The following is a 12241-nucleotide window of genomic DNA, read 5'->3' as shown; positions in this document are numbered from 1 at the left end:
ACTGTAACGTTGGCCAAGCCTGGGACAGATCCGTTAATGTTGGAGGGTGACTACACATCCACTCCAGTTTGTATCATCTCCTTCCTTCGCGCTAAGAAAATGGTTAGAAAGGGTTGTTTAGCTTTCTTGGCACACCTCAGGGATGATACTACCCAAATACCTTCAATTGAGACGGTTTCAATAGTCCGTGAGTTTCTGGATGTGTTTTCGGTAGATCTTCCTGGTATGCCACCGGATAGGGATATTGATTTCTGTATCGATCTGGAGCCGCGCACTCGCCCCATTTCCATACCCCCTTATAGGATGGCTCCCGCTGAGTTAAGAGAGTTAAAGGCCCAACTTCAAGAGTTGCTAAGAAAAGGCTTTATTAGACCAAGTGCATCCCCTTGGGGTGCTCCTGTTTTGTTTGTGAAGAAGAAGGATGGAAGTTTTCGGATGTGCATTGACTACAGACAACTGATAAGGTAACTGTTAAGAACAAGTATCCTCTTCCTCGCATCGATGATTTGTTCGATCAGTTACAAGGTGCTTGTACCTTCTCAAAAATTGATTTAAGATCTGGTTATCATCAATTGAAAATACGGGCAACGGATGTGCCCAAGACTGCTTTTCGGACCAGGTATGGGCATTATGAGTTCATAGTAATGTCTTTTGGGCTTACGAATGCCCCTGCTGCTTTCATGAGCTTGATGAACGGAATTTTCAAGCCATATCTGGACCTCTTTGTCATTGTATTCATTGATGACATACTGGTATACTCGAAGAGCAAGAAAGAACATGAGGAGCACTTGAGAATGGTATTGGAAATGTTGAGGGAGAAAAACTTTATGCCAAATTCTCCAAGTGTGAGTTTTAACTAGATTCAGTGTCCTTTTTGGGGCACGTGGTTTCTAAGGATGGAGTGATGGCGGATCCTTCTAAGATTGAAATAGTGAGAAATTGGGTAAGACCTACTAATGTGTTAGAAATAAGGAGCTTTGTTGGTTTAGCCAGCTACTACCGTCGATTTGTAAAGGGATTTTCTTCTATTGCTTCCCAATTGATGAACTTGACTAAGCAGAATGTTCCATTTGTATGGTCGTACGAATGTGAAGAAAGCTTTCAGAAACTCAAGACTTTGTTGACTACTGCACCAATTCTCACCTTGCCAGTGGAAGGAAAGAACTTCGTTGTTTATTGTGATGCATCCTATTCTGGTTTGGGTGCAGTGCTAATGCAGGAGAGGAATGTAATTGCTAATGCTTCGAGGCAATTAAAAGTGCATGAACGTAACTATCCAACCCATGATTTGGAGTTGGCTGCAGTTGTGTTTGCATTAAAGCAATGGAGACATTATCTATATGGGGTCAAGTGTGAAGTTTGTACAGATCATCGTAGTTTACAGTATGTCTTTACTCCGAAAGATTTGAATTTGAGGCAGAGGAGGTGTATGGAACTACTGAAGGACTATGACATGACTATTTTGTATCACCCAGGAAAAGCTAATGTTGTGGCAGATGCTTTAAGTAGAAAAGCAGGGAGCATGGGAAGTCTAGCCCACTTACATGTTTCTAGACGCCCATTGGCTAGAGAGGTTCAGACTCTGGCTAATGACTTTATAAGGATGGAAGTACTAGAGAAGGGAGGATTTTTGGCCTGTGTGGAGGCAAGATCTTCTTTTCTTGACAAGATTAAGGGAAAATAGTTTATTGATGAGAAGCTGAGCCGAATTCAAGATATGGTATTACGGGGAGAGGCTAAAGAGGCAATAATTGATGAGGAAGGCGTTTTGAGAGTTAAGGGAAGGGTATGTGTGCCCCGTGTTGATAATTTGACTCACACTATTCTTACAGAGACTCATAGCTCAAGGTATTTTATACATCCTGGTGCAACCAAGATGTATTGTGACCTAAAGCAACATTTTTAGTGGAGTAGAATGAAGCGTGACATTGTTGATTTTGTTGCCCAATGCCCGAATTGTCAGCAGGTAAAGTATGAACACCAGAGTCCCGGAGGAACACTTCAGAAAATTCCCATTCCTGAATGGAAATGGGAAAGAATTGCAATGGATTTTGTGGTTGGTCTTCCAAAGACATTGGGTAAGTTTGACTCTATTTGGGTAATTGTTGACAGATTAACTAAGTTTGCTCACTTCATTCCGGTCAAGGTGACTTACAATGCAGAGAAGTTAGCCAAACTCTATATCTCAGAAATTGTTCGATTGCATGGAGTTCCACTTTCCATCATATCAGATAGAGGTACGCAATTTACTTCTAAGTTTTGGAGAACATGGCATGCTGAATTAGGTACTAGGTTGTATCTTAGTACTGCATTTCACCCTCAGACCGATGGTCAGTCTGAGCGAACGATTCAGGTGTTGGAGGATATGCTTCGTGCATGTGTGATAGAATTTGGTGGTCATTGGGATAACTTTTTACCCTTAGCAAAGTTTTCATACAATAATAGCTATCACTCAAGTATCTGTATGGCCCCATTGAGGCACTGTATGGGAGGAGATGTAGGTCTCCCATTGGTTGGTTTGATGAATTTGAGGTGAGACCATGGGGTACCGATCTTTTGAGAGAATCGTTAGATAAAGTAAAATTCATTCAGGATAAGCTTCTAGCAGCTCAGAACAGGCAGAAAGAATATGCAGATCGAAAGGTTAGGGACTTGGATTTTATGGAGGGTGAACAAGTCTTGCTGAAGGTTTCACCCATGAAAGGGGTGATGCGGTTTGGGGGAGGTGGCTTATGAATTGGCATTGCCTCCAGGACTCTCAGGAGTGCACCAGGTATTTCATGTGTCTATGTTGAAAAAATACCATGGGGATGGAAACTACATTATTCGTTGGGATTCAGTTCTTCTTGATGAGAATTTGTCTTATGAGGAGGAGCCTGTTGCTATTTTAGATAGAGAGGTCCGCAAGTTGAGATCAAAGGAGATTGCATCTATCAAGGTTCAGTGGAAGAATCGGCTAGTTGAAGAGTCCACTTGGGAGAATGAGGCTGATAAGCAAGAAAGATATCCACATCTTTTTACAGATTCAAGTACTCTTTCTCTCCCTTTCTTTTCTTCCTGTGATCGTTCGAGGATGAACGATAGATAAATTGGTATCTATTGTAACAACCTGTTTAGTCGGTTCGAGCAGTAGAAATATTTTTGATAAAAAACTGACTGGGTCGACGGATCACGCGATGGACCGTCATGGTCACGACGAACCGTGATGGACTCCGTCGTCCCATACTTGTGTAATTTCTTCTGCTGCTCTCCTCATTACCCTCGACGATAGGTAGGAGGAACCGTCATAGGCACGACGGTCCGTCGAGGGTCTTCGTTCCAAAACACTTCAACTCTGAAATCTGGGTACTGGGATCGACTCTCTGAACTTTACGACAGAACTGCAGCACAGACTGTCGTAGATACGACGGACCATCACAAGCTGTGTAACTCCACCTTGGGTCGGATTTCCACTAAAATTTAAATGGGTGTTTTGGACTATTCATGATTATAATTATGAAATTAGTGGGGTAAGTTCAATAATTTATTTACTTGGGGGTTAAAGAAGATAATAGGGAAATAAATAGTAGGTTACTTTTATAATAATGGATGATATGATAATTAGCGTAAAAGAAAAAGAATCTGGAGAAGAAAAATAAAAAGAACAAAAGGGAGAACGAGCGAGAGAGAGAGAACAAAGAAGAAAGCAAGTGACTTAGACTTCAGATTGAAAAAGTTCAAAGTCATTGGGGAGGTAGCTTGCTTGATCACGATTCTTCTGTGGAGGTAGGTTATGGTTTATTTCTATGTGATAGATAAACTCTAAATAGCGATCGATACGTATTGGGTGGTATTGTAAAGTCTTCTATGTACTTGATTATGTGATTGTATGTTTTGATTGTGCAGTTGTGGTTGGTTAGAATGATGAGATTGTTGAACCTTCAATCTTAAATCCTCTCTATTAAGATGACGCCTTGACATAAAGAAGACTTGATGAAATAGAATAATGAGATAAATGGATCGGAGTGTCACGTTTCGACACATATTAGGGGATCGGAGTGTCACGTTCTGACACGGTATATGGGATCGGAGTGTCACGTTCCGACACGATAATAATAAAGAAAAGGAATCTTGAATTAGGTTAATATGCTCAAATTTGAAGAACCTATTTCCCAAATGAGTATGGTGTGGAGGCTTGAGTCCTCATAGGTGTGCTTGGTGTTGTTGCCAATGGTTCTTGTACTTGTTGCTTGTCACCTGTTAAGTATTGTGGTTGATTTTATATTATTATTCAGTATATATTGCTTTCTATTTTGAGTTGGCCGATGATACCTACTCAGAACGTGTTCCTTGTACTAACCCCTACTTGTATTTTCTTCTTGTTGTTTTGTGGAGTGCACCAAGTGCACCATCGACTTCGACTCGCCCTCAACTCTAGCCAGTCTCCAGCACATCAGATTTCAGGGTGATCTTTTATTCCTAGCTCGGACTGGATTCTCTCCCTCCCGTCTTGATGTCTTTGAAGTTCGGACATGGCCCTTTTTTTACTTATTTTAGCTTCTTAAATACTCTTAGATTTAGAAATTTGAGGATAGATGTTCTTGATGTGATGACTTTCTGATTTTGGGATTAATAAATATTAAACTTTAGAAGTTTATTTAATTGATTACGTTAATAAGTTTTGGATCTTCCGCAGTATTTTTACTACTCATAATTGATATACTGGTAAATGTTGGGGTTTAGATTTGTTGGTTCGCTCACCTAGGAGGATAAGTGTAGGTGTCACTCGCGGCTCGTTTTGGGTCGTGACATAGCTGATCAAGAAAACCCTGAAAATCATTTATATGATCAAGAATAGAACTGCCCTCTTTGTATTTAAATGTCATCAATTGCTTTAACAAGAACAACTTGTTATTGCCAGTTTTTGAAGCGTAAAGCGTCTCCAACTTTTCCCACAATGTTCTAGAATGTGTCTCATTCACAATATTGTTGCGAATATTATCTTCAACCCATTGTCTTATATATCCACATACTTGTTGGTGCTCAATTTCTCAATTTTCATCGGTCACATTGTCGGGTTTATGAGCAGAAAAAAACGAAAGATGCATCTTCTTCACGAACAATAGATCTTTCATCTTGCTTTTCCATATGTTGTAGTTTCTTCCGTTCAGACATACCATCTTGCTCATATTCCCCTCAATATAGATAACCTTAACTCTGATACCAGTTGTTGTGACGAAAAGATGAAATCGAAAATCTAACAATAAAGAACACCAAGCTTAACATGGAAAAACCCTTCAATCCGAAGGTAACGACCACGGGATCAACAAGATCCAAATTACTTCACTATAACAATAAGAGATTTAAAAATATTCCTCTAATGGATACACAACAAGAGTCAAAAGAGAACAAACAATAGCTACACCAACAAAAGATAAATAGAAAGAAACACCACTCAAACTCAGCTTCTGTTCGGGACCTAAAACATGATCTTTCTGACCGCCGAATCTGATCTCCACCGTTCAACTCAACCACCAAGATGTCAGGAACACTCAGTCCAAATTTCAGTCCGATCCAACAGTTAGTTAATCAGTAAACACGATCTGAACATTGCAGGTCGAAGAAAAAAACTGCAGCAAAAGAACCCTTTTCTTTATCTCTTTTTCTCTTGGAGAAAGCTCTCTCAAAAACCTCTCCTATGTTCTAATGTCTTCAAAGAAAATACCAATGAGAAGTTATTATTCTCTCAAAACCATCCTCTATTTATAGAGTTGTGCTTTTCCTTACAAAGCCAAAACCAACTACAAATAGGATTACTATTTCAATCCTTCCTAATAGAATTGGAAACCAAATAAAGAGAATAATTCCAATTCTTTTCCAAGTAGGATTAGGCCATGGACCTTTGGCTAGAACATGGGCAATAGCTCAACAGCTAAGTGTATTACTTGTAGTAAATGTCAAATTACAAAGAAGCATTTTAACTGTTGAAAGGATATCATACTTTGGAGTTAATCCACATTGATATTTGTGATATGGATTGTTTATCAAGTCATGGAAAGAGATATTTTATGACTTTCATTGACGATTACTCAAGGTATACATATGTCTTTCCATTAAAAACAAAAGATGAGGCATTTGAGACTTTTGAAACATATAAAGCAGAAGTTGAAAATAAATTGATTTCGATGATTAAATAAATTAGATGTGACAGAGGTGGAGAATATTTAAGATCAAATTTATTTATTTTTTTAAAAAAAGAGAAGGCATTGAGAAACAATTTACTATGTCTTATATACCACAACAAAATGGTGTAACAAAAAGAAAGAATAGAACTTTCATCGAAAAGGTTAAATTTATGCTTTATGGATCTAGTAACTAAAATTTTTTGGACTGAATCCTTATTTTTTGAATGTCATATTTTGAATCGAATTCATTCCAAGAAACATGATTAATCTCCATATGAACATTGAAAGAATCAAAAGTCAAACATAAATTATTTTAAAGTATGGGTTTGTTAGGCTCATCTTAGATTACCATATCAACATTTGACTAAGATTCGCTGTAGAGGAGTATATTGTTTATTTATTGGTTATTCGCAAACCAGTAAGGCGTATAGATTTTTTGAATCTTAAGACTCCAAGCCCTCTTACAATGATCAAATCATTGCATGCTTAATGTTTTGAGCATATATTTTCAAAGAAAAAAGCTCTTTGGAACAAGATACAAGTTCCTCTATATCTCCTCTTAAAAGAAAAATGTGGAACCCTTGGAAGAAAGTCAATCAAGACGTAGTGCAAGATCAACCAAAACAAGAGATTGTCGACAAAATTATCAATTTTATTTAGTTAAAAGGGATCGTGAAAGTTATACTGAAGCAATGGCTTCACATGATGCTCCTTTCTGGTGTGAATCTATCGGTGATGATATACACTCTATTATGTCAAATAGTACATGGATTTTATCAGACCTCCCTCTTGCATGTAAGTCTATTGGTTGCTATGGATATTTAGAAAGAAATTAAAATCTGATGGTACCATAGATAAGTACAAAGATCACTTGGTTGCAAAAGGTTTTATTCAATTTTAAGATATGGACTATTTTGATAGCTTTGCACCTGTAGCTCGAATGACTTCTATTTGAATCTTGATCGTTTTAGCCGCATTTCATAGTCTGGTAATACATCAAATGGATGTGTATACTGCATTTCTAAATGGTGATCTAGATGAAGAAGTTTACATGAAACAACAAAAAGGATTTGTCATAACTAATCATGAACACAAAGTCTGTAAGTTTCTTAAATCTCTTAATTTATTAAAACAAGCTACAAAACAATGGAATGAGAATTTTAGAAGAGGGATGATTTCTAATGGATACTCAATTAATGTTAGTGATATTTGCATATTTAGAAAATTTCAAGAAAAATTTGGTGTTGTAATATGTCTCTGTGTAGATGATAAGTTGATCTTTAGAACTGATATTGAAAGAGTAAAGAAAAAAATCATCTCTAGCTTCTCAATTTGAAATGAAAGGTCTTGGAGAAGATGGGTATTTTTGGGTATTAAAATGATGAGATCATCGAACAGCTTAGTTGAATTCCGAAGATAGAGTTGTTATTTATTATTTAACTTGTTCGTGGGACAGACTCCAAGTATCGTGTCTCTAAGCCAAGCAAGTTTTGTTTTGGATTTCGTATACTTTTGTCATTCTTATTCATTTGATTTAACAATTACAAGTCAAGAATTACATACAAGAACCCTCATTTTCATGTAATGTATTCTCTCATGGTTATGATGCTACAACTAGTTGGCTTTGGAAACTAGCTAAAGCGCATGTTTTCTCAAATGATGCTACCATTTTTCAAATGGTTAATCATTGGTAACGATTGAGTTCAATTCATATATTAGTAGCATTGTTTCTCTTCTTATTTCAATCTAAATTGAGTTTTCCTCTTATAAATATAGGTAGAACTGATATGGCATACTTTCAAGTTTCCTCTTTGGTCAATTCTACCAAGGATCATACATTTCTATATCTAGTAAAATTTAACTTAATAAATGCACATTTTGCCCTTAATGAGATGATTTTTCCATAGGCATAACTAGATGTGTATTGAATGTTTCAGGATAAGAATCCACGGATGTGCGGAACCATAGAATGTTAAGTTGTATGGACCCAATTGACAAGCTGCTCCACGCTCTATGAGCTACACATTGCAAGTAAATGTTTTTTTGAGGAACACTTTTATAAGTGTCGAGTGGCTCGCTGACGCCAACATTTTGGGTATTAATACACTGCTGATTGAGATCATTCTTTTTCTAGAGGCCATATTCCAAATCAAACCTCAGTGACTAGACGAAAATAATTTCCTTAAGGGGACATTGTGCATTCAGGGGGCTTGATCTTCTTTGCATTATGTTTTTCCAGATTGCGGTATGTTTTTATAGATTTTAATTTTGTTAATTTATTTTCGTTCTTCACTAAATCATTAAACTTTGGTAACTTTGTATTTCTAAAGTTCGTTGTATTCAGTAGCAATGTTTTAAACACGGATTGTGTAACAAAAATATCTATAACATATTATTTCTTTTTAAAATAAAGGCTACTGTTATTTACAAGTTGTTGAACCGATCACAAGTTAGTCATATATAATATGTTATTTTCTTTTACTATAAAAATTACACTTTAATAAGTTGTAAAACTTCAAATATATTCAAAGGGCTATTAAACCAAAATATTAAAGAAACAAATTGCCCCTCTCTTTTTTGAGCAAAAAACTCATCATAATTCCTTCTGTCTTCTTCTTTTTTTGGCAACAAATTAAAGACATCATATCCCCTTTTTGGTAACAAATATATCTTAATACTTATTTATTTTGGAAAAAACACACACATCATAATTCTTTATTTTTGAAAATAAAATTATTATAATTCTTGAAATTGACTAAATATATCAACATCTTTATCCACCGTTGATTTTCTTTTTCATCCAACGGCATACAAGTTCAATCCTCGTGATCATCTTCTCATTGGTTGGGTTATAAGTCCTGGTGGGCTATAAATATAAAAGCCAGATTGCTGTAGAATTTCACATAAACACAACAATTCAACTCTTCCTCTTCATTTGTTTATTGTTTTTATAGATCAAAAAGCAAAATTGTTAGTTTTTTTTTAAGTGAAAAAGAGCAATGGCCGGTGAATGGAAAAACCTTGGTTCAAATGCTAAAAGGAGATCTCGTAGCAGCAAAGCCGGTCTCAAATTTTCAGTAGCTCGTATTTCCCGATTCCTCAAAGTCGGGAAATATGTCAAACGTGTTGGTGCTGGAGCACCGGTATTTCTCGCTGCTGTGCTTGAGTACCTTGCAGTTGAGGTGAATTTCTCAAGTTCCTTTTCTCTCTCTCTTTCTCTCTCTTTCTCTCTCTCTCTCTCTCTCTCTCTATCTATCTATCTATCTATCTATCTATCTATCTATCTCTATCTTTTTTATATGTCAAATTTCTAGGGTTTCTGGTTACTGAATTTTATATAAATTGATTAATTGTAGGTGCTTGAATTGGCTGGGGTTGCAGCGAGGAATGACAAAAAGACTCGTATCACTCCAAGGCATATTCAATTAGCTATTAGGTTTGATAAGGAGTTGTATCAATTTCTTAGAGATGTGACCATTCCGAATTGTGGTGTTATTCCAAAAATTCACAAAATTTTGCTGCCTAACAACAAGAGTAACACTTCAAAGGCTGTTGTTGCTGCTCAAGAAGAGGAGGATTAGACTGAATATTTCATCACTAGCATCGTGATGTTTGATTTTATAAATTTCCTTATATTCATAGAAAACTTTATAATTCTATATTTATGTGGCTTAGAATAAAAACTCAACATTCTTGGATCTTATATTATGTATTGTTTAATTTTCTTCAGTTATCATATTATTTATTAGTTCTATTGTTATTTATTCTTATATGTTCATTTCTTGATGTGTATAATAGTTTCAGTTTTTTTCTCTCTAAAGTTCTTAGGAATCTTTGTTAACTATTTAATTTCCTAAATTTGTAATAAAATTTCAACTTAAATAGAAATTTCATGATAGATATAAAGTACTGTAAATGAAAGTTTCTTAGAATGTTTTCTTAACTATTTTCCAAATTTGAAATACAGAAATACAATTTCAATTTATTTTGAAATTTCATGATCAAATACATGTAGTGACTAGATCTAAAGCAATGTAAATGAATTTTTTTCTATAAATATAAGAGATGATATATCTGTAATATGATCATGGATATCGTTATTCATGTATTGACTTGTATTTTATGCTCTTGACAGCATGTCACTGTGTCAAGACCCTATTGAAGGAAAAGTTCTGGATTAGAGGTTTAGGTGCAGTTTTCACCTTGAAGTCGGTTATGTTTTAACAATTTTTAGACTTTTCTTGGTTATATTATGTTTATATTGTGTTGTTTCTATCATTAGGTAGACTGAGGATTAGTTTGTAGGTTTTGTATAATCCTTAGACTCTTGATGGCGATTTTGGTTGCTAAGCTTAGTTTTTAGCTGGAAAACTTTATCCAAGGTTTATCCTTTATCTTAGTGTCACTTAGTATCTTTAGAAATGCTTCTAGGTGGCATGAAATTTAATATTCTGCGTGTTTCTTATTTTAGGAATGATTGTGTGCCTATTGTTATATTTTGAGCCTTTAAGTTCGTTAATATTATTTATTGTTGGGCCAGAGGTTGTGAGCTTGGACTACCTCAAGTTTCAAGTTAGTACATTTGTGTTGCGTCAGGTTTTACCCTAATGATTATTTCATGTGTTGATTTGGTACAATATCATGCATTTCGTACTCACTTTTGATTTGTTTATTCTTGAAAAACCTTTGGGACTTTTATATTTGAGGAATGAAAATAGTTTTCACTATGTTTTACCCATATGTTGAGTTGTGAAAGGGAGGTTCACTAGTTAAATTTTGAGAAGATTTTATATGGGAAAATAAAAAAAATCAGAGCTTTTATGACATAAAACGACAAAATACTTGATTTATGAGTTTGTGTGCATATTGAGCCACTTTTACAGTGATAATCTTGAGGTTTCATTTTAGGGAGACTGTCAATTGAGATACGAGTTATATATCATTCCAATTCACTTGTTGATGAGTCTTAGGTATTTCGGGTGGTTCGAGGATTCTTCCATGCTTCTATTTTCTTGTATTCATCACTTGCATCGCATCATCCTATTTGTGTGAGTTGTTGTATGTATGTTACGACTGTCTTGTACTTGAGTGTTTAATTCCTTCTCACGATCTTGTATTTTTTCCCTCTTTTCTTGGTAGTTGATTATTGTAACTTAGAACCATTTTACTGTAATGTTTAGAAGTGTCGTGTTTCACTCTATATATGTGATCTTTCTAAGCTTGGTCGACCTATTTTACCCACTGAGTACCTCATATTTTGGTACTCATACTATATTTCTCCATCTTTTTCTGATGCAGCTCTCAGTAAGAGCTATTCTCAAAGAGTGGTTGATCTCCCGTGATCGTTGTAGATTATGATTGTGGTGAGCTCTTGATGTCCAGAGGCTTGCTATGTTTCCTTCTTTTGTACTATATTTTGAATTAGACAGACTAGTAAATATAACCTCTTTGTATGTAGATGCTCATTTACGAGTGACACCAGGTTCGAAGATTGATTATTGCGTTTAATTAATTTATTTTTCTTCGCCTTCTTTGCACCCATTTTTCATATTGCATATGATTGAAAGCCCTTGGAGATATCTTTTTAACGCCGACGAGTTTGTGCATTTTCGATATCTTATGAGGGATGTATGTCTATTGGAAGTTGGTTTGCTGAAGGAAGGAAGTGCAAATCTAGATTTAAGGAAGGGCAAATTACTATTTTCACTAATTAGTTTCCTATTTCATTTTTATGAGTTTATTGTGGTAAAAACTAAGTTTATTTCAGTTTTGGAAAGTCAAATCACGCTTAGGGCTTGAAGAATAGAGAAAAGAACAGAGAAAGGGAGAAAATTCAAGAATTCGCCAAAAACATTAAGAATTGCGAGTGAATTTCGTGCGGGGTGATCCCTACCAAGGTATGTGAGATCTCTTAGTGTTGGGTTGGTTCACCCACACACCAAGCTTGTTTCAATCCTATGATTTTTGAATTGGTTGAATGAAATAGTGAATTTTTTAAAAAAACATGGTTTAATTCTTGTTAAGTGAGTTTTTGAATGTCTATTGTTACTTTGATTCGTAATTCTAGGTTGTTTTTC

General features: G+C 35.5%; 1 protein-coding gene across 1 annotated transcript; it reads left to right on the top strand.

Annotated features, from left to right (window-relative positions):
• Positions 1-9163: 9163 nt before the first annotated feature.
• On the top strand, positions 9164-9745 carry LOC101263314 (probable histone H2A.3). The gene is made up of 2 exons (XM_004239146.4): positions 9164-9346; positions 9521-9745. Exons 1-2 carry the CDS (start codon positions 9164-9166, stop codon positions 9743-9745), a joined length of 408 nt encoding a protein of 135 aa, XP_004239194.1.
• The last annotated feature ends 2496 nt before the right edge of the window (positions 9746-12241 follow it).

This window comes from Solanum lycopersicum, chromosome 5, assembly GCF_036512215.1.
Source record: "Solanum lycopersicum chromosome 5, SLM_r2.1".
NCBI lineage: Eukaryota > Viridiplantae > Streptophyta > Magnoliopsida > Solanales > Solanaceae > Solanum > Solanum lycopersicum.
The sequence above is the reverse complement of the archived record's forward strand: the minus strand, read 5'-3'. Positions and strand labels throughout refer to the sequence as shown.

Coding starts and splice junctions, on each gene's coding strand:
- LOC101263314 (XM_004239146.4), top strand. CDS start 9,164: ATGGCCGGTGAATGGAAAAACCTTGGTTCAAATGCTAAAAGGAGATCT. Junction 9,347..9,520: donor TTGAGTACCTTGCAGTTGAG/GTGAATTTCTCA, acceptor GATTAATTGTAG/GTGCTTGAATTGGCTGGGGT.